The sequence below is a fragment of the Erpetoichthys calabaricus genome, chromosome 8, assembly GCF_900747795.2.
Source record: "Erpetoichthys calabaricus chromosome 8, fErpCal1.3, whole genome shotgun sequence".
NCBI lineage: Eukaryota > Metazoa > Chordata > Cladistia > Polypteriformes > Polypteridae > Erpetoichthys > Erpetoichthys calabaricus.
This window is the reverse complement of record NC_041401.2, coordinates 22,780,505-22,808,264: the sequence shown is the minus strand read 5'-3', so window position 1 is coordinate 22,808,264 and position 27,760 is coordinate 22,780,505. Positions and strand designations below refer to the sequence as shown.

Here is a 27,760-nt window from a genome sequence, read left to right as displayed (position 1 = left end):
TCCCAGGTCGGGGGTGTGTGTGTGCGTGAGTTGTTTTTTTCCCTATATTTTGCAGTTTAACTTGTGTGTTTCCCTGTTTACTTGGGAGTGGGACAAGTGACTCGAAAGGACTGCCTCTGGCCACTTTTCGTTTTCTTTGACTCGTGACAGTATTCCATTAGTCAGTGTGTGCAACAGTGCCCAGTATGCTGTATACCAATTCATTGGACTGAATTCTGCCTTGGCACACTTTCAATAAAGAGGAGATTTGGACTTTAGCTTGCAAATCTGGTCTGCCTGCTTCAGCCTCAACCTAAAAAGAAACATTTCTGAAAGGACTTGAAAAAGAAATCAGGATCACCAACATGGTAGGTGTGTTAAGCATTTCTTCTGATTTTTATTTTTTGTTTGTATTTCCTTGTTTATCAAGATACTGCAGCATTTGAAGTATCAACCTTACATTTCCTAAGATCTGCGTTCAGTGCCCAGGCCATATGTCTGTGTGGCCTTTCTTTAGGCAGTTGTGAAGTGTCGGAGGTTATGTGAGTGTCACTCCATGACCTGGTGTCACATTCAGAGTGTGCTCCTGCAAGCAAGCAATGACTCCAGGAGGCTACTTTTGATGCTAAAAGTTAGTTAAATTAGAGGAGGCATATATTGCAAATTGTAATGACTTTCTTTCTCTTCCTTCTTTTAAAATTTTCTGGACTGTGTACTTTAATAAACCGCTTGCTTAGTTTCTGTTTCATGTGCTGCTGATTGCTTTGCTACACCCTCGCCTCTGTTGTGGTTTTACTATTAATTTTGAACAGGTTTTACCTATTCTTTAACTTATTTTGTTTAATTGTATGGGTTCTGGCATTCTATATTGTTTTCATGTGGATACAGCCATGTTGTTTATGGTTGCCAGCCTCATTGCCATTACGTAGCCTACTGTTTGCTGAGTTTGATGTCGTGACCCTGCCAACACTATTTAAGATGGTTTCAAACATCAATAAATAAAAAGGCTATTAATTATTAAACAAGTCATTGCATGACAACATTTTCAAATAGATAGTTAGGTAGATAGATACCTTACAGTATTGGAGAAGGAGTCCCACACCAAATTTCAATATGCAGTACCCACCACTCCCAAAGCGAAGTCGGCCCGTGATTTTGGCCACGTTTACTATCCTGCCTCTGGCTTTCTTTACAAGTGGAAGGAATTTCAAACTTACAGAAGCTCTTCAATTAAATTAATTAATACATAAATAGGTAATAAATAAGTAAGTAAGTAAATAAATAAATATACACACTCACTTTGGTCTGAACATACACCAAAGTGACTATAAAAGAAAACTTTTTAATATATTTATATTTTTATTGGTTTAAATTAGAAACAGATAACATTCAATACAGTCAAGTCAAATTTAACTAATCAAAGCAAAATTCGACCCCCATTCAAAAGAAATACAGGAGCCATCAACCTAAGCTAGTCAATAAAAGGAGTAAGAAAAGAAGGGCATCCTTTTCCCCGAAATGGAAGCTTATTCTAAAATGTTATTGATTAGATCCTGACATATTTTAAAAAAGTTTTGAACATAATTCGTTTTTTTCTAATTTCAAGTCGTATAGAACATTGGTTACCTACTGACTTAAGATTGGTCGGTGTGATTCTTCCAGTTGAGCAAGACAAGTCTATGTGCTACTAGTGTAGTAAAGGAAATTACAGTTTTATTGTCCATCTCCACTTTAAGGCCGTGTGTCCACCAAACACATCTGTTAATGTGTGAGGAGTGGTTGTAACACCAAGACTGTCTGATAGGCATGCAAAGATTTTTGTCTAAAATGATGTTAATTTGGTGCACACCCAGAACATATGGCCCAGTGAGGCTGGAGCTCGATTGCAATGTCCACAGGTTGAATCTTGCCCTGGAAACATTTTGGACAATTTTAAATGAGATAAATTTGTGTGATAAAAGTTTTTTAGTTGAATGACTGAATGCTTTGCACATATGAAGGTGGAATGTATTCTGTGCATGGCTGCCTTCCACTGCTTTTCTGAAATATTGAGTGTCAAATCCTTTCCCCAATGTACTCTGGGGTCTTTTAAAGGAAGGACTTCAAATTATTTTTATAAATTGGTAGAGATGCTATCTGAGTCTTCAAGAGTGATCAGTAATTCTGGAATAGAACAAAGTAGAAGATGACAAAAATTGGGCAAGTTCTGTTTAGTAAAGTTTCTAGCTTGAAAGTAGTGGAGGAATTGTGTTAATGAGAAGTTGTATCTGAAGCATAATTGTTTGTAGGTTGCAAAGACATTATCTCTGTACAAGTCTTTAAGTGTTTTAATCCTGGACATTTTCCAAATATCGAATAGTGTATATGTATATATGAATGGTTGTGCTTCCTACATTGGTTCCATATTCTGAGAGAATGAAGAGTAATTGGATTTTTAGTGTAATGATGGTAGTTTGTAATAACTGGGGAACAGAGTAGGGAATAAAAAGAAGTACTGCAAAATTTTATCAATTTGTGTCAATGTCCAGGGGCCTCATATATAACGCCGTGGATAGAATTCACACTAAAACATGTCGTACGGTCAAAAACAGAAAAGAGCATATGCACAAAAAAGTCCAGATGCGTAAATCGGTGTGTATACCAACTTCCACATTCTTCCGCTACTTAAATCCCAGTCAGCATGAAATGTAACGCACATGCATGCGCCTGCCACCCCACCCCGACTCCTCCCAGAATTATGCCTCTTTGAATATGCAAATCAATATACATAGCCCCTTAAGTTCAGAGTTCTGTGGAAAGACAATGGCAAAAGCATAGGGAAAACAGAAGAATTTCAGAGAATAACAAGTGGAGGCAAGGAAAAACATACTATTTGTTGATTTAAACAGTGGTATAAACAACAAAAGGAAGTTGATCGAGTGACATAGTGTGGCAGAGAAACTCGAACGTTCAAGTTCATAAAGTCGCACAGTGCCGAAATAAAAAAGAAGTGGTCAGATGTAAAAGTATCCGTGAAAAGGCGAGTCATAGACAAACTGTCTGAGTGTCATATGGAAGCATATTAGGGTACAGAGAAAGGAAAAAAAAGGGACACAAGGGAAAAAAAGGTTGAAATGTCAACTTTAATTTCAAAATTTCCATTTTAATCACATAGTTTATTTTGTCATTACAGTAAAGTAGAATGTCATAAACTTCATCTTAATTTTTTTTAATTTACTAGTTTCTCAAATCCCATCATAACTAAAGTAACCTATTAAATGCTTCGTATTCTAAGTGTTCTTCTATGTACTCTATGTGTGTGAATCACTATATGCTTCTTAAACGGGCTTTCTCTTACACCAACAGGACACAGAATTACATTCATGATATTACACCTCTCTGAACATACTAAATATTAATATTTAAATACTAAGATGTATACCTGAAATAATTTTAATGATGATAGGAATTAAAGCATGTATAAAACATGGGGCACGGTTGCACAGTGGTAGACGTGAGCTGGCGCCCCTTCCAGAGATTTCGATGAAATAATTTATTGCAGCAGTGCTGTCTCTTTCAAACGTACTAACACCCAATTCCTGTCCTTCCTTTTTTTTTTCTAAGTAACCAATCGCAACACAATCAGCTCTGTAATAAATGTCAAGCCATCTGTGAGAACACTGATTCTTCAAAACTTTTAAAGAACATTGTAATATCTTCATAGTACATGTTTAATTATTCCATCCATCTCTCCATCCAAGGTCATGCCAGTCTCAGCAAGCATACTGTGCGAGGCAGGAATGATCCCTGAACAGGGTGCCAACTCATCACTACCGCTGCACTACCGTTCCCACACATTTAACTATTAACAGTATACATTATTTAAATGAAGTTAAAATGTATCTGTATAATGTAATATACATACTTTACTGCATTTCATCTTAAAAATGACATCAAGAGCTCCAAGAGGATATTGAATTGAATTACACCCATCCATCCCCCAACCCGCTGAATCCGACACAGGGTCACGGGGGTCTGCTGGAGCCAATCCCAGCCAACACAGGGCACAAGGCAGGAAACAATCCTGGGCAGGGTGCCAACCCACCACAGGACACACACAAACACACCCACCACACACTAGGGCCAATTTAGAATCGCCAATCCACCTAACCTGCATGTCTTTGGACTGTGGGAGGAAACCGGAGCACCCGGAGGAAACCCACGCAGACACGGGGAGAACATGCAAACTCCACGCAGGGAGGACCCGGGAAGTGAACCCAGGTCCCGAGATCACCCAACTGCGAGGCAGCAGCGCTACCCACTGCGCCACCGTGCCGCCCTGAATTAAATTCCTTTATTGTTATTATATGGTATAATGAGATTCAATATGCAACTCCTCCATAAACTTATTTTCTTTTAAAATGATAAAATAACAACAAAAACAACAACAATAATAAAAACAATAATATGATAAAAAAACAATGAAGAATATACAATATGAAAGCATAAGTGGCTCAGGTTGTGCAATATTATAACTGTACTGCAAGTTTACAGTGAGGCAATTGTACTTATAAGTACAAACAGTTCTCCCAGGAACAGTTGATTGACTGATTGACTGCATTTATAGCTCTTGGGATGAAAATGTTTCTGAACCGCAAGGTCCCTACAGGAAAGGCTCTAAAGTGTTTGCTGAATGGAGGAAGTTCAAATAGACTTTGCCCATGGCTGAGGCAGCGTGTGCTAGAAGCTGTATCCCAATAATTCTCTCCACTCTCGACACAATAAGCCATAGAGCTTTCCGGTCAGCTGCTTTAGAGCTGTGATTCCATACTCAGATACAGTGGGTTAAAATACTCTGAGTGATGCACTCAAAGTGACAACACTAAACCACCATTATGTGGTTACAGGTTGATTACAATCAGATGCCTTAAACTAAAAAATGATATGCAATAAATTTCAGTGTATTTGATTAAGTCGCGTCAGGGACGTGAATCTAAAAAATAAAGGGAAACCACACAGGAACAGTAGCACTGCTTTGACACTGGGTGCTGCCAGTATTGCAAAACCAAGTTGAAAACTTGCATACGCAATGGATTTACAGCAAGTTTATTTTTTATACATCGTGATGTGAGTGTGGAAATGAGCGTAAGAAACATTTTTCCTCTTTATCTCTGAAGCGCTTCGAAAGTATACAGCCAATGGTTCAATGACTATTGCAAAGAGCAAAGGTGATATGGGGGATCTTTGTTGAGGTCCATGTTCTAGTTTGAAGTTATCGGAGATAATGTTGTTAATATGAACTGAGGCTTCTGGACTAGTATAAAGTAGTTTGATCCATACACATATGTTTGGGCTGTAACCCAAGTTTATGTAATGTGAATAGGTAGTCCCATTCCACCATATCAAATGCTTTTTCTGCATCTAAAGATAATAATATCTCTGGGATGTTAGACATAATGGGTGAATATATTATATTAAACAAACGTTAAGTGTCTGCCTTTAATAAATCCGGTTTGGTCTTGTAATATTACCGAAGGAAGCACTTTCTCAATTCTCCTGGCTAGAACTTTGGAGAGTATCTTAACATTGTTATTCAAAAGAGAAATTGTTCTGTATGATGCACATTGTAGTAGATCCTTGTTCTTTTTGGGAATGATGGTAATTAATGCTTGCCAAAAAGTTTGAGGTAGAATTTTTCCAGTTTATTTTTGTGAGAAAGTTATTAAATAATCTGTCCTCTTAAAAATGCCTTCAGAGTTCCCCAGAGTATACCAGCTGAGACCTCTGAGGATGTTCAATTTCAATTTGCTTGGGTGTGAATTATGTACAGTTCTCATCAGCTAATGATGGCGGGGGTTAAGTAGCCAGCTATGAGATGAGCATTTACAACACAGTAATTAAACTCCATGATCAGTGGGGCATGGTCAGAGATAACGAAAGTGTCACACTTACAAGATTTGATAGTGGACAAAAAATGAATGTCTATAAGGAAATAATAAATTCTTGAGTAACAATGATGTACGGGTGAGAAGGAGCATGCTCTTAGGTTAGGATTTAAGAACCTCCATAGGTCAGATAAGCTATGATCCATTACCAACTGTGTAATTATCTTTGTAGTATTAGATGTTATCGCCATTGTATCTGATGATCTATCCAGGTCTGGATTCAGAACATAATTAAAGTCTTTGGCCATTATAATTTTGTGAGTGTTCAAATTAGGGATAGATGCAAATACATTTTGGAAAAAAGTTCATGCATTATATCATTAGATGCCTGTCAAAATTACATCTCTCCCTTCAGATTCAGATATTGCATCTGAAACTACAAGTGTGTTAGTTCTGTGTATTAAGATTCCCACACCCCTGGTTTTCTTTGTATAGCTAGAGTGAAAAAATTTGACCAGACCACTCTCTTTGTAACTAAAACCAGTCCTTGCTTAATAAGTGAGTCTCCTGTAAAAATACTATCTTGGCATTTAGACTTGTTAAGTGCAAGAGTACTTTCTTTCTCTTTAATTCATGATTGAGACCCTTGACATTCCAGCTCACAAAATTCACTATTAGCTCATGGAAATATTTCTTCTGAATTTTTGTTGACATTTTGTAGTCTTAGGTTAAGGTAGTACATTGTACATATGATAACTTTGACATATATTTCATATTATTGCCAAGGGATACAGCAATGAAGTGTATTGCTATGTTGTCACTAACAGTTATTGGGGTTTAAGGGAATAAAATAGAAATAGCATTGGTCTCTTTCTCTCCAAGAGCTTGTTACTTTTTGGTAGCCAAGGTGTGCATATAATAATGAAAGAAAGTTCAATATAATAACTGAAGCTTAAACAATAACTGTTTACTTTTTAGTAAATTTTAGTAATCTATCTATCTATCTATCTATCTATCTATCTATCTATCTATCTATCTATCTATCTATCTATCTATCTATCTATCTATCTATCTATCTATCTATCTATCTATCTATCTAATCAATCAGCCAAGATGTAGCCGTAAGTTGCCCAAATGTGCATATAATTAATGAAAGAAATATCAATATAGTAATTGCAGCTTAATTAAAAAAGAGGAAAGGGATTGACAAAAAAGGAGTAAAATATAAAGTTAAAAAAAATATAATATAATATATAGTTATGGCAAATTTCACTTTACGAATGGTCCAAAATGCAAGCTCGAAGCAGAATCTTCTTTGTCTTCCCAGAAAATGGTGTGACTCATGATTGTGTGTTTCAAAAGAAAGTCAGTATCAGTCTTCTCATTATCTCTCTCTTTATCTGTTCTGTCCAGAGAATTAAAAATGTAAAACTAATCTTCAATAACCACTTTTAGTTTGGCAAGGTACAAGAGACTGTATTTGATTTCAGCTCTATATAGGCGCTGTTTAATGTTGTAGAAAGCAGTGCATTTAGCAGCTGCAGCAGGAGAGAAATCTGGGAAAAGTTATTTTCAAAAATCTCATCTTTCTCTCTAAGAAACAACCCAAAGAGATTCTTTCAGTATTTTAGTAGTAAAAGAACAATCAAGGAGGAGGTGAATTGCATCAGGAATAGTAAAGGGGATTTAGAAATTACAGACAGTGAACATATGAGGAAATAGATAATCTCTCAGCGGTAACAGGGGCTACTAAAGATGTACTGAGTGATTTGAAAATTGTAGAGGGGGAAGTGCTGCTCAGATTAAATAGACTGAAATTAAACATATCACCAGGACCAAATAATATTTATCCTCCAGTGCTTAAAGGGGTTACCAAGTATGTATATAAACCCTTGACGAATATTTTTAGGAAGTCACTGTGCACTGGGGAAATTTGAAAGGACTTGAAAATGGCAGATATTATCCTGTTATATAAAAAGGGTAATTGGGCAGATCCAGGCAACTATAGGCCAGTAAGCTTAACATGCATCACAGGTAAATTAATGGAAAGACTTAGTAAGGGTAAGATTGAGCAACACATGGCAAGAACAGGAGTTTTACTGAACAATCACCATGGGGTCAGAAAAGGGAGGTCATATTGTACTAACTTGCTGGAATTATATGAGGAAGCACCAAAGGAATATGATCAGAGTGGCGCATATGATATTATTTTTCTTGACTTTCAGAAAGCATTTGATAAGGTGCCACATGAGAGGTTGGGCATCAATCTAAAATAAGTAACAGTTCAGGGTGTTGTGTGTAGATGGATGCAAAATTTGCTCAGACACAGAAAGCAGAGGGCTATGGTGTGAGGATCCTTATCAAATTCGGATGATGTCAGGAGTGGTGTTTCTCAGGGGTCAGTGCTAGGGCCAGTGTTATTTTTAATATATATATATATATATATATATATATTTTATCATTTTTGCAGATGATTATAAGCTAGGTAGATTGGGAGATAATTATGAATCCATTGAATCATTACAGACTTCAATAGCATACAGGGAGATTTGTAGCAGATGAAATTTAATATCAATAAATGCAAAGTATTATGTGTAGGAGGTAAAAATGTTAGATTTGAATACACAATGGGAGGTATGAAAATTGAAAGTACACCTTCTCAAAAGGACTTGGGAATCATAGTGGACCTGACACTATCAACTGCCAGACCATGTTCAGGAGCCATTAAGAAGGCAAACAGAATGTTACGTGATAGAAGAAGGTGAATAGAATGTTATTTTGGAACAATTAAGTGGATAGAACTGGCAAGCTTTGTTGGGCTGAATGGCCTGTTCTTCTCTAGATTGTTCTAATCTTATATATAAACGTCTACACGTGAAAGTGTGTGTGTCTGTCCGGCCTGAAAGTGAGAGGTGGTAAGGGCTCCGCCTCCGACTAAACAAAACTCGCTTAGCTGCTTATAACACAAGTGAGGCCAGCATGTCAGCAAAACGAAACCTCAGAAGAAAGACAAAGTCACTTAGTCTCTAACATCTGCAAAATGGTATCCCTTTTACTTTTCCTCCCGCCGCTAATGCACAAGCGATGTGAGCACATCGTCAAAATCAGTCCCCCTAGGGGAGAGACGCCCAGAGTAGTTCCTTTCAATTACCTGACATCTCTACATTTCAATTTTTTTTCTGACGATTTCAATAGTTTCTATGACCCCAGTCTTTTTACAGCATAGGCTTGCACAGCTAATGTTCTAATAATTTGCTTGTTGAAAGTCCTCGGTGTTAGTGTGTCAAAGAGGGAATGTGAATGACCTGTGTTTGTTATATTGTTTTAATGTTCCATTTTTTCTTTTTATAGCTTCAGAAAAGTAAGACAAGATATAAGTAAAGCTGCATGTCATTTGTATAGCTATGCTAGTTCACCTTGTGTTTTGATATAATCTGGCCTAATGGGAGCATGTAAAATTAAAACAGCAGTGGGCTCAGAATAGATCCTTGTTGTACGCTGAATACAATTCAATGAATCCTTGAACAATAATCCGTACAACTAAAAAAAGAATTCTGTACCTCTAAAATGAGATTTAAACCAATTTAAGGCACTGCCAGAAAGGCCCACCCATTTAATAAGACGATATATAAGAATATTGTGGTCTATGACGTCAAATAGTGCACTCAAATGTAACAGAACAAAAACAGTCGTTTACTACTTTAAGCAGTTCAGTTTCTGTACGATGATTTGCTCTGAAACTTGACTGAAACTTATCAAGAATAGAATGCGTATTTGAGTAATCATCTAACTGCTCTGCGGTGGGCTGGAGCCCTGCCCGGGGTTTGCTTCCTGTCTTGCACCCTGTGTTGGCTGGGATTGGCTCCAGCGGACCCCCGTGACCCTATAGTTAGGATATAGCGGGTTGGATAATGGATGGATGGATCTAACTGCTTAAAAACTGCTTTTTGTACAATTTTACTTAAAAGAAGGAGGTTACAAGAAGGTCTAAAGTTGTCAAAGACAGAGGAGTTGAGATTATTGTTCTTGAGATGGGGATTTAACAGCTGCCGCCTTTAGACGGTCTGGGAAGCTCTTCTGTTATTTTTTCTTTAGTTCAGACATTCCATGAGCCTTCCAAGATATTTTATTGCTGGAGGATTTCTTAACAATTTTTCAGGGGCCAGTATGTCAGCTGCAGCTCTCACCTTAATATTCTACTTTTCCGCCTTACTGGTTAAATTGTTGGCTGTATTAGGGCAAGTACTAAATATGGACTGATTAATATTAAGCAAATTAATATGAGTATTTGCAAAATAAGAGGCTGCTCATGCATCAAAATAATGATTTTAACAATACTTTTCTCTTTAGTTGTAGTTATCAATATTTATGCATTAAATAAAATGCAGAAATGTTTTTTGATATCAATATCCACGACCTGCCTCATGTCAAATTTTAGTCCTTTTTAAATTACTAAGTCCAGCGTGTGTCCTCCCTGACGTGCTGGTAAAGATCTAAAGAGTGCAGTAAGTTTATAAATTCTCTTGCTTTAGAGTCACACTGAATGTCCGTATAATAATTGAAATCGCCTACAATTAGGAATCTGTCATAATTGGTTATTGTTGTAGATACTAAATCTGAAAATTCCTTGATAAAGGACGCTTTATATTTTGGAGGTCTTTAAATGGTCAATACGAGAGACTGCAACACTCTTTGAATAACTTTCACTTAAAAGATGCAAAGTGCCAAAACCTGAATCTTTACAGTTTAATGTGCTTGAGAAAATACTCATTACACTGCCGCCTTTCTTACCTTGGTGAACCAAATGAATAAAATTATAATATGGAGGTGCTAATTCAATTAACACTTTTGCTGTTGAGCCATGTTTCACTCGGGGATAGCCAGTCTATTTTCCTAACACTAATTCAATTGTCAATGTATAAAGCTTACTTGTTAGCACTTGAATATTTAGTAAAGCCACATTTAAGGTCTGAATCAGAGTGTTAGGGCAGCCTGAAACGGTAACTAATTTATTCATACTTAACTCTCTGTCTGGACTTTTTAATTAAGCTATGATCCATTAGTATAGTTTTGATATAATGCACAACTAAAGGTTGAGCCAATGCAGAATTTTCTCACCCTAAGATAAGTTTATGGTTGACATTACAACAAGATTTATTTCTATAGCATGTTTTCATACAAATGATGTAGCTCAAAGTGCTTTACAAGATGTATAAAGAAAAAAGAAAAAAATATATCAATAAAATTAGGCAGTACTAATTAACATAGAATAAAGTGAGGTGGGCGGCACGGTGGCACAGTGGTAGCACTGCTGCCTCGCAATTAGGAAACCTGGTTTCGTTTCCCGGGTCCTCCCTGCGTGGAGTTTGCATGTTCTCCCCGTGTCTGCGTGGGTTTCCTCCCACAGTCCAAAGACATGCAGGTTAGGTGGATTGGCAATTCTAAATTGGCCCTAGCGTGTGCTTGGTGTTTGTGTGTGTCCTGCAGTGGGTTGGCACCCTGCTCGGGATTGGTTCCTGCATTGTGCCCTGTGTTGGCTGGGATTGACTCCAGCAGACCCCCGTGACCCTGTGTTTGGATTCAGCGGGTTGGATAATGGATGGATGGATGGATGGATGGATGGATGGATGGATGGATGGATGGATGGATGGATGGATGGATGGATGGATGGATAAAGTGAGGTCCGATGGCCAGGGAGGACAGAAAAAAACAATAGAAAACTCCAGAGGTCTAGAGAAAAAAACAAAATCTGCAGGGGTTCCAAGGCCATGAGACCGCCTGGCCCCCACTAGGCATTCTATCTAACATAAATGATCTCAATCAGTCCTCATGGTTTTCAGGCTTCACATGGAAGACTTAGACGATGATGGTCATGTGGACCTCTGGCCTTCCGTCCATCAGTGTAGGGACTGCATGGTGCTTTGATCAGGTGGTGGTGGCGCAGATGGCCACCACAGAAAACGAGTAAAAGAACATTAAAGAAAGTAGGGGTTAGTACGGATTTTGGAGCCATGAAAAAAATTGATAATTGAATGCATATACAGAATATAAGGGTTACATTAAAATGAAGCTATGAGAATACCATGTTAAATTAATGGATTTTTAGCAGCTTTTTAAAGTGCTCCACCATATTAGCCTGGTGAATTTCTATCGGTAAGCTATTCCAGATTCTAGGTGTATAACAGCTGAAGGCCGCCTCACCACTTCTTTTAAGTTTAGCTCTTGGAATTCTAAGCAGACATTCATTTAAAGATCCGAGGTTACGATTTGGAGTGTAAGGTGACAGGCATTCCAAAATATAAGATGGAGCAAGATTATTTAAGGCTTTGTAAACCATAAGCAGTATTTTAAATGTAAAATGTAGGTAACCAATGTAGTGACATCAAGACTGGTGTGATGTGCTCGGATTTTCTATTCCTTGTTAAGATTTTGGCAGCTCGTTGCCATCGATTGATGTCCTTTTTGGGTAGTCCTGAGAGGTGTGTGTTACAGTAATCTAGCCGATTAAAACAAAAGCATGAACTAATTTTTCAGAATCTTGCAAAGTTATAAGGGATCATAAATTTTGCTATAAAAATGCTGTCCTAGTGATCTGATTAAGATGTGATTTAAAATCCAGGTCAGAGTCAATAGTTTCCCCTAAATTCTTTACCTCTGTCTTGACTTTTAAGCCTAATGGATCAAGCTTACGAATTACGAATAAAACTCTGTAGTCAAGAAAGACAGATTACCTTTGAGATGCTATTGGGGAGGACCCAAATACCAAACCTCTTCAGATGAAGACTACCACATCAATAGAAAAGCGGTCTCTCACAGAAGAGATCCTAATTGTCAATGAAAGCCAATGTTTTGCTTCTCAGAGAGGGCCCTCATCCAGGTGTTTAGGGCCAGGAGTTGACTATTGGTTTCACAGCAATGGAAAGTGGACCTGACACAATGATTCTCGCAGCTGGTATCCTCTCCGTCGTAGGCAGATTGAGGGATTCAAAGTCCACCAGCGTGAATTGCAATTGTGCTGCTCTTGTGCTTCTCAAGGACTATCAGGACTCTTCTTCCACATCTTTGACCCATGCACCAAAAAGACACAAAATCTTCATGGTTGGGTAACTGTAATTTCAGGTGATGCCCAATGGAGTCTCCCATAGCAACCAAATCACCACTATCTGCAGGCATAGTGGAGGAGCACAGAGGTTAGAACCAGTTGTGAGTGGTGATGAAAGCTGGAGAAAATGGAGGTGACCTGGGCTGGAGCCCCTGCTTGCATTGTCAATGTTACCAGATTCCGTTGTTACCCTCTTGAGCAGAAACTGGTGGAAAGCTGACTTGGCCCAGGGTATGAGTGGATGTAGATCTAGCTGATTCGCTCCTGAATGATGTAATGTTTTGATTAGGTGAGCATTTTATCCCCTGAGATCTTTTCATCTATCAAGACGTTGTTGGATCTGCATCTCTAGGGATTTCAGTTCTTCATCAACACGCTGTAGCACACAGTCGGCCATCTTGAAACAACTTGCGCTCCTCAGGACACGGGACTTGCACTTTTTCAGACAAGAGCTTTTATATTTCAATAACAGCATCCATACAATTTTAAATGTGTGACAATGCTAAATATGGAAATGGTACATCTTGGTTCTATTTTTTTTTTTGTGGGGAGGCCTTTTAATTCTGCACTATGCCACTGACTAAGGAGGGGCTAATGGAGAAAATGTTTATCCGTGGATATTTTGGTCATAAATTGAAATATAAAGAACTGAAAGGTAGAACCAAGAATTGTGAATATGGGATCCTTAGAAGAAAAAAGCACTTCTGCTGTCCAATTTTCAATTTTATTATCTAAGCCGGGGAGCTGGAGCCTCTTCTGACAGCACTGGGCACAAAACTGGGAACAGTCGCATTGGGGATGCCATGCTCTCACAGGATACACTTTTCATGGGATGCCAGTTAAGAAGTAGTCTGGGAGAACATGCAAACTGAATCAAACCTGGGTGTTTGGAGATGTGCAGTGGCAATACCAACTGTGACAACCTCCTCCCCACTTTCATGGTGAATAAAAAGAAACATTTCTTGAATGAAATGCAGAGAACAAAACCCCAGAGTTTGATAACTGTAATCTATACCATATAAAAATATCAGGGAGATGTTAAAATTCGTATGCCCATAAAAAGTTTTATTGAAGACCCTTGAGATGAGGGGCTCCCATTTTGCCAGAGTGTTACTCATACTTGGCACATCAGTGCACTGTGGCTGACAGCACACAGTTCGCTCTCAGGACCTCTGCCTGGCAGGGTGGCGGGTAACAGTGAACTTGCATTTTATTTTATTCTTGCCCCCACTTTCCCCATTTCCTTTTGGTGCACTTCCAGGCACTCACTCCTTTTTTTTTTCAGGGGGCCTCATACATTCCCTCTTCCCTCTTTCTTCACGTTGTGCCTCTCACAGCCTCTGCAGGGCATACTGTCCATTGGGCACTGGGACACAAAGGACATAGAGTATAGTGATGTGAAAGCCTCATTTAAGGAGAAAAGGCTTCCTTTTTGTAAAGTGCCAAATAGCTGCTATTGACCAGTCAAAAGGGGTGTCAACCGGCCACCAGGACTGACTTGAAAAAAACCAAAACAAAGCACAAAAAGCCAGTCGGAGTTCATGCCACTCGTCACAGCTTCAAGCTCTTACCACCTAAAATAGAATAATGAAACATCCGGAGATCTGGAAAGCTGGAAAACTGGAACAGAGCTTTAGGGGGCCACAGAGCAGCCAGAAAGAAATCAATAGGAAGGAAGGGAATGTAAGCTCCATGAGGTCAACCTTTATTTTATATAGTGCCTTTCCATTAGCATTACATTACCACAGTCATCTCCATGCTGTAGCACTGCCACATACATTTATTTGCTGGTTTTGTCTTTTGTCTCTCTATTTGAACCCTGTCTCCATCAGAGCACATCTACAGTACAGTGTAAGGCTTAAGATGGGCGGGTTGGAGATATGAAAATAGGGAGGACCTTTGCGAGGTATGGGTCTGTTGTCATGATTTTCTGGGAGGGTGCCATGTAAACAGACACAGATATACTATAAAGAAAAAGAGTGCGGAAGGGCAGGAAAGGAAGAAGAAAAGCAGACCGAGCTTTATGGCTGAGGGGAAAAGTACGACCTACCTGAAGCCAGGAAAGAGATTGTTTCTTGTGGAGCACCAAAATCCTATACACTTTGTTGGTGGCCACCTCGAAGAAATCCCGATACACTGAAGGAAGTGGACTGGACAGTTGAAAGGATCGAGACCAGAGTGAGCAATTAATAATCTTTTATTCTGGGATGGCATGTCTGAAGAATTTAAATATTTTGGAGATATTTTATCTTATAAAGAAACTAAACTGAGTGGGCGTTGTGGAATATTTTGGGTCAATGATTTTTATGTTATTTGTATACTGTATGCGGTGGAAGAAGGGTGGGCAGTTTCAGAATCGGCACATGTCTGGGGTGTTTGTGTGATATGCACACAAGTCATTAATTATATTTTTCTCTGCACCGTTTCTCTGAGTCATTTTTGCATAATACAATTTTATAAATTGATGTAATCTTTCAGCTCTGCTGGAAGGGGTCCGAAGGCAGTTTGGGGTTGACGTGCAATCCGTAATTAACATATCACTATAAACGTGGTGAATCACAGCGGTTATGACCTCTACAATGCAATAGAGGCAAACTAGTAGGAAACTGGCTGCTGCTGACAAGAACCAACATCATGATGGTGCCCTCCCTCTTGAACCTTCTGACTCCTCTACAGGCTTCAAACAAGTCATTAGGTTTGACTTGTTTGATTTCTAAAAAGTTGTTCATTATGTCTTCTACCAATATGAGACATGGGCAGCTGTGGCATCTCCTCACCTATAGGAGATGATGCTCCTTCTTTACTGGCAATCGGGCATCTCACCCTGTACCAATGGCCAGGCAGGATTTCATTCCTCTCTTGGACTCTGGTGGTGTATTTTTAGTGGGATTGGTGTTTTCTGTCCTGCTGACCTGTCAGGTTGTATTGCCCTACAATTGTGATGATAATACTCTGGGATCAGATCTCCTTTCAAACCTGGCATATGGTAGTATTGATGTTTCTCCAGTAGTACATTTTACATTTTTTTACATTTTACATCATTTAGCAGACGCTTTTATCCAGAGCGACTTACAACAGTGTTTGTTAGTTTTTCGCATACCCCTTGGGGTCAGAGCACAGGGTCAGCCATTGTACAGCGCCCCTGGAGCAATTACAGGTTAAGGGCCTTGCTCAAGGGCCCAACAGAGTAGGATCTCTTTTGGCAGTGACGGGGATTCGAACCGGCAACCTTCGGGATACCAGCGCAGATCCTTAGCCTCAGAGCCACCACTCCGCCCGTAGTAGCGAATTAGCAAGGGTGTGTTTTGTCATAGATGGTCTTGGGTGCCCTTTCTGTCCGTCAATATTCTTTTATGGATGCCCCAACACTATGCCACTTTCCAGCTACTGCACATGACTATTGCTCTGCCCTGTTCCTCTGTAATGCAGCCTGAAATGTCACCACCCACAACTCCTATCTGTTAGCACGCCTCCTGGGTCTGTTGGGTTAACATTAGTTGAACGACCTGTAAAAGCAAATTTTTCAGCCAAGGTTCTTAACATATACTATAAAATTCAATTTCCTTGAAATTTTTAATTTCAAGTTCCTTTTATATTGTGTAGAACTATGGTGGTCAAAATATTTTGATGTTTTTTCCGTATGGACTCTGGAAATGTGTTCCTTATCTTTTAATTCCAAACAGCCTTGCTGTTTATTTTTCCATTCACATTGAATGTCTCTCATACTATATCTGTTACAACTGTTTTATCAATTCATGTCTCAAACGACAAATAATGTTTGCGTAACATTTCACGAAACCTCTAATCCACTCAGTTATTCAAATACAACAGAATGTCTTTACTCATTCTTTTATACAAATTGCATGTTTCAGAACATGTATGCAAGTGATATTGTACAAGTGTTTTTATATGGCTTAATTGTCAGTTGCTTAAGTCTTGTTGTCCAACATAGATTATGGGGGTTCTCAGTGAATTAATCTTTCCATCAAATTTGTAATTGTAAGTGAAAATTCTGTAAGCTATCCATTCAAAAGAATTCAACAAACATCCATAATGAGTGAAGAATATGGTGGTGGACAAATTTGTTGGTATCCTTACAGCTTATTGAAAAATTGCTATACGCCTCCTGGAAGGTGATGAAATAAAAAGCCATTATCCCCTGTATACCTGCATGCCTTTGAAATGTCATTGAGTAAAGCAAACAAGTGTGTCAAAAGATCAAATATTGCTTAATCTAGAAAGATATCCAAAAACGTCCTGGACACATTTGTTGGCACCACTTAGAAAAGATCCTAATTAAATGGATGTGAGTGAGCTGTTTTCTTGAATTCATATAGCACATTTCTCCAATCATGCAGTCATTAAGCCTATTTAAATGGGAAAAACTTGTCACTCTGCTGTTTGGTATCATTGTGTGTCCCACGCTCAAAATGGACCAGAGAACGCAAAGGAAAGAGTTGTCTGAGGAGATCAGAAAGAAACTGATAGACAGGCATATTAAAGACAAACACAACGACTAGAAGACCATCTCCAAGCACCTTGATATTCCTGTGACAGCAGCTGCAAATATCATTAAGAAGTTTAACGTCCATGGAGACGGCACGGTGGCGCAGTGGGTAGCGCTGCTGCCTCGCAGTTAGGAGACCCGGGTGCGCTTCCCGGGTCCTCCCTGCGTGGAATTTGCATGTTCTCCCCGTGTCTGCGTGGGTTTCCTCCAGGTGCTCTGGTTTCCTCCCACAGTCCAAAGACATGCAGGTTAGGTGCATTGGTGATTCTAAATTGTCCCGAGTGCGTGCTTGATGTGTGTGTGTGAGCACCCTGGGGTGGGCTGGCGCCCTACTGGGGTTTGTTCCTGCCTTGCGCCCTGTGTTGGCTGGGATTAGCTCCAGCAGACCCCCGTGACCCTGTAGTTAGGATATAGTGGGTTGGATAATGGATGGATGGATGGATGTCCATGGAACTGTAGCCATGGTTGTAAGAGGAAAATCAACTCCAGAATGGTCAGAAGGATAGTGAGAATGATAGACAAAAAGCCAAGGATGACTTTCAAAGAGATGCAAGCTGAACTCCAAGGTCAGGGTCCATCAGTGTCTGATCCCACCATTCTTTGCTTTTTGAGTGACAGCTGGCTCAATGGCAGTACATTCGGGTGGACTGTACTGTTGAGAGGAAAACATGAAAAAGCCAGACTGGAATTTGCTTAAAATGCATATTGACAAGCCACCATGCTTCTTGTAGAATGTCCTTCACACAGATGAGACAAAATTGGATCTTTTTGGCCAGTCACATCAGTTCTATGCCTACAGATGAAAAAATGAAGCTTTCAACAAAAAAGAAAATCATACCACTGAATTCTCCATTCTTGAATCCAATTGAGGGAGTTTTTCTCTGCCTGGTGATGGAACGTTTATGACTATACACCCTCATGAACTAAAATTCTTGCTAGGTGCAATGGCTGCAGCCTGTGAGGACATAAATGCAGACGTTTGTTTTGGATGGGAGCGACATTCAAGAATATTTTTTCCCATGTTGCAAAGGAGTACCTAAGTTGTACTGCTGACGAAAATATGTGGCCTGACAGACACTGAGTGACAGGAGTCCAGTAAAGTAGAACCATTGTACATAGCAGCCTCTTTATTTTACAGTACGTAAATTCTAATGTTTTGTTGCCAGAGTGCAAAATTGCCATTTTGTTCTATTTGGATATTTTGTTTTTGATGTGTATACACTGCTGTGTCAGTCAGTCAGTCAGTCATTTTCCAACCCACTATATCCTAACACAGAGTCCAGGGGGTCTGCTGGAGCCAATCCCAGCTAACACAGGGCGCAAGGCAGGAATAAATCCCGGGCATGGCGCCAGCCCATTGCAGGACACACATACCAAGCACACACCAGGGACAATTTAGGACCATCAATGCACCTAACCTGCATGTCTTTGGACTGTGGGAGAAAACCGGAGCACCCAAAGGAAACCCACGCAGACACGGGGAGAACATGCAAACTCCATGCAGGGAGGACCCGGGAAGCGCACCCAGGTCTCCTTACTGCGAGGCAGCAGCACAACCACTGCGCCACTGTGCTGCCCACACTGCTGTGTGAACTTTATTATCAATTTGTATTGTATTGCACTGTTATGAGTCAGTTAAGATCTTGCTTTACATACTGCATATGCATGTGTGCTTATAGGTGCGTTTGCTTAAAATGTGTGAAGCACCTATTGTGATAGCCATGTCTGTCTGTTTGTCTGTCTGTCTATCCACATAAAACAACACGGCCCCCCATGGACCGGTTCTGTTGAAATGTGGCACTTATTCTTCAGGGAAATTTGTTCAGACAGGCCAGTTTTTGTTGAGATATCTTGAACAGATTGTACTGCACACAGTTTTGAAATTTGAAAAACTTCAGTTGAAACGCGATTGCAAATCGGCAAACTTTGCCATCTTAAAACAAAGAAATAATTCCGTATGACTTCAACTATGCACTAGTTTACTGTTTTGATTTCACTTTGTTCATTTTCCACATTTTTACCCCTAATAGCTGCTGACAACGACAAACAGATCCCCAATATAAGTTAATGAAAAAATTCCCTTGGGTATAAAGTCACTGTCACTTGCTGATTGTGCATGTGCAGGAATTGCAGATCTCCTATCAGCAAGTCCAGTTTGGCATTTTTCTCTTTCCAGTGTTTTAACAGGTAAATTAAATTATCTTATTAACCGTAAAAAGTATAAAATGAATGCAATGAATCAAAGGGTTATCAACATATAAATGAAGTACCCTGAAGCATGCGCCATTCTGCACAGAACAAATAAACATTTAGTCAATGTTATTTACCTTACACTAAACCAAGCTCACAGCTCCATTAGCCACACATTATAGTGCTTCATTATTTCAGTGTCACTATAATTAACTAGAGTGGTCAAACGTCCAGGCGACAGAAACAGTTCCAATTTCAGCCTTTGCGTCCCAATAAATAACTGAAGAATATCAAAATATTTGAGTAATTTCTTAACATGACAAAAAAAAATTATGCAGGCGTATTTCTGTTGGTATAAAGGAGCCCCTGTAGCGTTTATTGACACACTTCTGCCTCAATGGGCCTAGTAATGTCAAGTCAGACATATTTCTTTCTTACGTCAATAACCAGTTCCTTGGTTTTGCTGATGTTAAGTTACAGACTATTCATTCTGCACCAAGAAACAAAGATCTTCACCTGACTCTTCTCCTTTGTCCCTTATCAATACACCCCATAAGTGCAGAATCATCTGAAAATTACTGCTGGTGACATGACCTAGTGTTATATTTATAGTTGGAGGTGTACTGAGTGCAGAGAACAGGAGACAGGACTATTCCTTGTGGTGCTCCAGTGTTGCTCACGTCCATATCAGACACACAGTCCTTGAAACTCACAAACTGCAGTCTGCCCGACAGATAGGAGACATTACAATAATCCCATGTCACTGCCATTTATGAAATATAGGACTGACATATTTTGACAATTGGATGGGCAATTGTGCACATGACGACTTACACTATGAGAGAATTCTGACAATTTCTTAAGTGTAAAACTAATAATTGAGAAGCAACATAATCTGTTTTGATCACAACAACAAATATAACTGATAATTGTTCAAATTCTGGATAATGTTACCTGTCATTTACTAATATGCATTCTGATGTGCCAAAAAATCTGCATGTTGTGGAGGAATTCACATGTTGTTTTGACAACATAACTGTCATTAGGGGCTTGCACCAAAGGAAGTGCAAAAGGCTGTTAATCATTTCTGACGCATGGCCTCCTTAGATTGCCTGGTATCAAATGAGAGACAGCTGAGCATTACATTTATTAGGACAAGACTAAGGGGTGAGTCCACCATGGAATAGAACTCTGCTAAGATAGAAGCATCTGATGGCTTAAAATATAAACAGGGAGAAGGGCCCCCTGCTGTTGAACCATAAATACTGCACTATACTCCTCCTCTCTTTATTGCCACTTAGAATGCACATAGGATTAAGGGGTTAGGGGTAGGGTTAGGGTTAGAGATGTTTGCCTCTTCTTTGGCTCACAAACTGAAGTCCTTTCTAATGTTTGCTCTTGCAGTCTTGTCTTTTAGACCCACCGTGTTTGGCCCTGGCTGCCTGTGCTCTCCTGACTGCACTTGTCTGGTTTGTAAGAGACAGCCTGAAAATCAGCGACATTGACCAGAAATACGTCTTCATCACAGGATGCGATTCAGGCTTTGGGAATCAACTAGCAAAACAGTTGGACCGCCAAGGATTCCGTGTAATTGCTGCATGTCTGACTGAGAAAGGGGCAGCTGAGTTGAAGACTTCTGCCACCCCCAGGCTGAAGACGGTACTTCTGAATGTGGTGGACGGCAAAAGCATCGATGAAGCAGTGGTGTTTGTGAAGGCAGAGGTTGGGGAAGAAGGTGAGCTAAAGACTATTGGTGTGAACTCAGTTAGAACTGGAAGGCATCCCATGGCTGTCTCTGATGTACAGTGTCTTTAGAAAGTGTTCAGACCCCTTCACTTTTTTCACAGTTTGTTATGCTGCAACCTTTTGCTAAAATCATTTAAATTTATGTTTTCCTACATCAAGCAATGACAAAGCAAAAACAAGATTTTAGAAATTTTAACTAATTTATTACAAATGAAAAACTGAAATCTCACATTGATGCAAGTATTCATTCCCTCTGCTATGACATTTAACATTTGGCTCAGGTGAAATCCATTGTATTGTTGCTCTTTGAGATGTTTCTACACCTTGTTTGGATTCCAGGTGTTTTCAATTAAATTGATTGCACTGTTTAGGAAAGGCGCACACACATACACCTGTTCAGAGAAGGTCCCATAGCTGAGCCAAAAAACAAGCAGGAGGTTGAAGGAATGGCCTGCAGAACTTAGGTACAGAAGTGGGGAAGCCAAAAAAAAAAGATCCTGCAGTATTAGTTAGTTACTTTGTGAGTATCCTAACTAAGGTAATTCTAAAATTGTACCCTCACAATCTATATATATAATTGACCAAGTTGCCCGACCATGGGGTACGCACGACAGAGCCCCTCCCACCAACTCTAACCCTCCTCCCGCATCATGGGATACGCACCACAGAGACCCGCCCGCCAACTCTAACCCTCCTCCTGCGTCCATCCTCGCTCTCGAGGCATGAGCAGGCAGTGAGCATGGGGTACGCATGACAGAGCCCCACCCGCCAACTGTAACCCTCCTCCCGCGTCCACCGTCGCTCTCGAGGCATGCACGCTGCCTGCTCACGTGCCCGCCACCAACTCCTCACCAGACACTTCCTGAGTCGCTTTGCTCTGTGCTACAGTCCACATGCACCTCTGAGCCACGGTGACTGTTCATTTTCCTAACATGGCCAACGCTTCACATGTATTTCATGGAAACAACTCTTCTTTCATGGTTATACAAATTCCTGCATCAGGTAACTGTTTCTTTCTATCAGTCGGATATTTCTGGAAAAATGTCATCAACGAAACTGTTGCTGACGAACTTCGCAACATGGCTGTAACCTTTGTTTGCCAACATTGCGATAACTTCGGCGACGTGCTGTCCGTTGTTGTTAGTCATGGAAGCATAGTCATACAGTCTGCTCAACAATACGCTGACTACATGAATACTTCCAGAGTTTATGGTGGCGAGGCAGAGATTGTGGCGATGTCCCAAATACTTCCAGCTATTATCACCATTCACTTCTGAGAACGTCCTTCATTCCCCGAAGAATTTCTTAGCAGTCTTACTCTCACTGGCATGCCTCCGCATAAACTCAAAATTAAAATTGGTTCAGTCATCATGCTTCTCAGAAACCTCATGCCAGCAAGAAGTCTCTGTAATGGCACTAGACTGACTGTTACCAGCATTCACCGCAATGCACTGGAGTGTAAAACTATCACAGCTGCTACCTCACAAACTGTCCTTATTCCTTGGATTTCCCTGACCCCATCAGATTCAAATTTGCCTTTTATTTGTACACGCAGACAATTTCCTGTTAGATTGGCCTTTGCAATGACAATTAATAAGGCACAGGGCCAAACTTTCAAAAAGATATGCCTGTATCTGCCAAAAACAGTTTTCAGTCACGGACAATTGTATGTTGCTCTCCAGAGTTCCATCTTTTCATTCACTCACAGTCGTATCCTCAAACCCACCCCATTTGGACAACTGTGTCTTTCAGGAAGTGTTCACCCATCAATAAATAATTATGCGGCGTATGCTACGCTGCGGGTCGGCTAGTTTACATTTATTTGCTTTGCTGACAATTTCATCCAAAGAGTCCATTAGACCTGGGACTGTTTGTTCAGCAAGTGTAATAGGACGGGTAACTAAAGTTGATTGCCACAAGATGTAATAACTTATCCATTTACAATCATAGATTACAATCAATAAAGCAATTAAACTTAAACAAATCAACCAAGAATATGAAATATTGCAAAGCAGTTTTTTTTCTTCATCAGTTTGACAGATATTCACAGAAAGGATGGGTATTCAATCGCTTCTTAAATATATTGAGGGAGTCAGTAGAACAGATCGTGGTGGGCAGCCCATTCCACCAACCACATAGAAACAGAATCCGGATTGAAACTTGATACCACCAAATGCTGTTCACTGGCAAACCTTAAATTTGAGAGAATGAGTATAAGAACTTCACTGGTGTCACCATATACTCAGGTGCTGACCCACTGGCCACTCTTCATTCTTAGCTCTTCACTGTGCAACTGGGTATTGGACTTCCTTTGTTTCCATTCTAGTCTGAGCATCAATATTTATCAGATGCATCTGCTTAACTTTTAACTTTTAAAACTGAGTCTGTTAAGAAGGTGATACAGATCTGCCTCTAGGTTTGCCACAAACATAAATGTGTTCAGCATGGTGTCTGATTTCTTTTTTTAGGTCTATGGGGCCTCGTCAACAATGCTGGTATACTACTAGCACTTCCTCCTACAGACTGGATTCAGATAGAAAGCTTCCGCAAAGTTATTGACGTTAATCTTCTGGGAACCATTGAGGTCACTTTGAAATTCCTTCCACTTGTAAAGAAAGCCAGAGGCAGGATTGTGAACGTGTCTAGTATCATGGGCCGACTTGCCTTTGGGGGTGGTGGGTACTGCATATCGAAATTTGGTGTGGAGTCCTTCTCCGATACTCTAAGGTATGTATGTATCTATCTATCTATCTATCTATCTATCTATCTATCTATCTATCTATCTATCTATCTATCTATCTATCTATCTATCTATCTATCTATCTATCTATCTATCTATCTATCTATCTATCTATCTATCTATCTATCTATCTATCTATCTATCTATCTATCTATCTATCTATCTATCTATCTATCTATCTATTATGATAGGCAATCCCTTGCAGTTTTCAGTCGGCAACATGCCTTGGTTCAGTGCGCACCATACTTTCTCTGTCAAAGTGTTCATCAAAAACAATGAATCCATCATCAATATGCAACGCGCCTTCCAAACGCACTTCAGAATTCCTTCTAACAGTGACGTCCCAAATCAGAAAACAATTCTTTAGTGGGTGGCAAAATTTAGACAGATGGGTTCAACATTGAACAGAAAATCTCCAGGCCGTCCTTGGACTGTACAAATGCCTGAAAACATCCAAACTGGAAAGGCATCAATTTTGCAGTCTCCTAGACATTCGGCGCGCAAACATGTTGCCTTAGGCATTTCTGAGGAGGATTTTAATTTAATTCCCATCCATAAAAAATGATGTTAGTGTAGTAACAGTAAGAGAGTTGTGCGTGAACATTCTGCAAACCGTTTATCGAGATGCAATTGTCATGTGCAGCGATGATGCACATTTTCATTTGAATGGTTGCATAAAAAAGAAAAACTTTAGCTATTGGGCTGAAGCTAAGTCTCGTGAACTTTATCAGAGACCCCTGCACAGTGAGAATATCACAGGTTGGTGCACCGTTGAAGAATTTGGCATTGTAGGTCCTTACTTTTTTGTGGAGGGGGAAGCAATGGTCACCGTCATGTCACAACGTTACATTGAAATGCTAGAGAAATTTTTGCAGCTCCAATTGGAAGAAATGGATGTGGTGGATGCCTGGTTTCAACAGGATGGAGCAACAGGATGCCTTTTTGTTTGCTTGATCTCACTCCATGTGATTTCTTCATGTGGGGCATATCTCAAGTCAAAGGTATACACACATAGACCTCAAAACCTTGAAGCCCTCAAGGATGCTATTTGCCACAAAATCGCCACATTCCCCTTGAAATGGCTGAACAAGTCATGCGAGTGTTCAGAAATCGTCTCAAAAAGTGTATCGCTAATGATGGCCACCACCTTGAAGACATCATTTTTAAAACACAGTGAAAAAAATCTAGTTTGTATCCCTTTCTTGTGTTGTAATGAAATTTATCTATCTGTCTGTCTATTATATAGTACAATGCCTTTCCTATCTATCTATCTATCTATCTATCTATCTATCTATCTATCTATCTATCTATCTATCTATCTATCTATCTATCTATCTATCTATCTATCTATCTATCTATCTATCTATCTATCTATCTATCTATCTATCTATCTACAGTATATCATGTAAAGTGTTTTCCAATGCACTTATCTCCCAACATGGATGATGCCACTCACAGCTTAGCCCAGTCCAGATCCTCATCCCCATCTCCCATTAGTTTAACGAGGTGAGATGACCACCATTCTACATAGTGCTACTTCTGAACTGGATGTTGTTTTCTCAGGAAGGACATGAAACACTTTGACATCAAAGTCAGTATTATAGAACCTGGCTTCTTCAAGACTCAAATCACAAATGTACAGCCAATTGAGAAAGAGCTGCGAAGACTTTGGAGTGCCCTGACGCCTGAGATTAAAAGCTCCTACGGGACGGACTACATTGACAGATGTAAGTGTGGGATTCACTTTGACAGGACAGCTGTGATTAATCCTTCAGTGTGATTATTGGCAGAATTACCCAAATCATTTATCCATATAACAAAATATACTAAGAACGATTGTATTGTACCTCTTACAAAGCAACTGCTGAAATTGGTAAGAATTTTAAAAAGGGAGATACTGTATATATTGTAAAACATATATGTTGTAAATGAAACAAAGAACAAAGATGAAGGTTTGGAGTATCCACAGGGAAACCCTGTACATTATATTATATAACAAAATAATAACCACAATTTAACGTGTAGTGAGAGAAACCTCTTCATAGATGCTAGTCTATCCTTAGACTGGAGAGAGATGGTGGAAGTGCCAGTTATGAAGTCAGTGAGGCAGAAGGGCCGGGTCCAGGAGCTCCAGAAGCTTGAAATGATATCATGTACCAGCAAGTTATTGGTTTTTTGCATCTGCAGAAGGAAGGAGAGCAGAAGTATTACAAAAGAGTGCCAAACCTTGGCTCAGGGTAGAATTATAAGTTGTGAAGCCCTGAAGTTGTCATCCAGGCACACGTGTGTGATGCGGCCCATGGTGTCCCAGGAGAGCCTGTGGACCAGTCAGATGAAAATGTTGGGGAGAGCATTTATGAGAGAGTCGCATACAACTATCTCCACCATATTTTTTGAGTCATTTGACTCAGGTTTTTTGTTCCAACCCAATTACTTGATTGAATTAAGTACTCAGAAAAAACTGAAGAGAAAGTGAAGAACTGTAAATTACTCATCCATTTTAGGCTTCAAATCACTTAGATGATACAAAAATAAAAATCTATGATTTAAGATGAACTGACATGGTAGAGTTAAAACACTAACAAGTCATGAAATTCAATAATTCTATCACTGAACCTTTGACTACATGTTTAAAATCTCACCAGATGTCATACTTACTGTAACTATGTTTTCCTTTTTCCCATCCCCTCCAGATTTAAAAGCCCAGAACACGTCAATGAACCTACTGTTAAGTTCGAAGACATCACACGTCACAGATTGCATGCAGCACGCCTTGACAGCCAAGTACCCGCGGACACGCTACGGTGCAGGATGGGATGCAAAGCTCCTCTGGCTTCCTCTTTCATACCTGCCCACAGCCCTAACGGATCGAGTGATTAGAGGATTACTGCCAGACCCGGCTGAGTCAGGAGTGACAGCAACGCGTCACTCACAGCAGCAGGAGCCCCGCTGATAGTAAAAGAAGATTGGGAAAGTCATGAAGTGATAGCATTGTATGAATCAGACATGCTGAATAGGAAATGAAAGGGGTTGAGTGGACTTTGCGCTTTGGCATGTTCAAAAAGTACAGGCATCCATAAGAATATTCCAGAAAAAAGCTGTGCACTTTTACCTTTAAATTCACGTCACGGCGGAGTTTGAAATGAATACATTGTACAAACATACATATCTGAGATGGTTTGACTGGAGCACCGGCCGTATCCTACCTTTTTTCCCTTTATTTAGTTTCCTTAATTTTTTATTTTCATCATCTATTCTTTTAAGAACTGGGATTTGGTTGTGGAACTTAAAATTAGAACTAATTACTGAGGTGTCCTGCTAATTATGGCTGTTTTCTGATAGTTATAAAGCACTAGCGCTAGCCATAGCCGGGTGTTGTGTTTTCCCACTGTGCTTTGTTACGATTCTTCTCTAAAGCAATTTTTGTGCACTATTCTGAAGTGATCGTGGTCTTCTGGGGGTATTTTTCCAGTGTTTTTGGACCCAAGGAATCCATTTCTGCAGTTCATTTATTACTTAAAAGCTTTATAAAAAAGTTTATATAGCTCTTTCAGTGCCGATGCTAGGTTATTTTGCGCCCCAGGCTAAGTTTATTAGTGCACCATTCAACTGTTCGGTAGCAAACCCATGCG

The 27,760-nt window shown here is 39.8% G+C and overlaps 1 protein-coding gene across 1 annotated transcript; it reads left to right on the top strand.

Moving 5' to 3' along the window:
* rdh1 (retinol dehydrogenase 1) lies at positions 1-27,537 on the top strand. Its single transcript, XM_028791571.2, has 5 exons — positions 1-347; positions 21,047-21,377; positions 23,857-24,115; positions 25,692-25,855; positions 26,822-27,537. Exons 1-5 carry the CDS (start codon positions 345-347, stop codon positions 27,079-27,081), a joined length of 1,017 nt encoding a protein of 338 aa, XP_028647404.1. The 5' UTR covers positions 1-344; the 3' UTR covers positions 27,082-27,537.
* Positions 27,538-27,760: the final 223 nt, after the last annotated feature.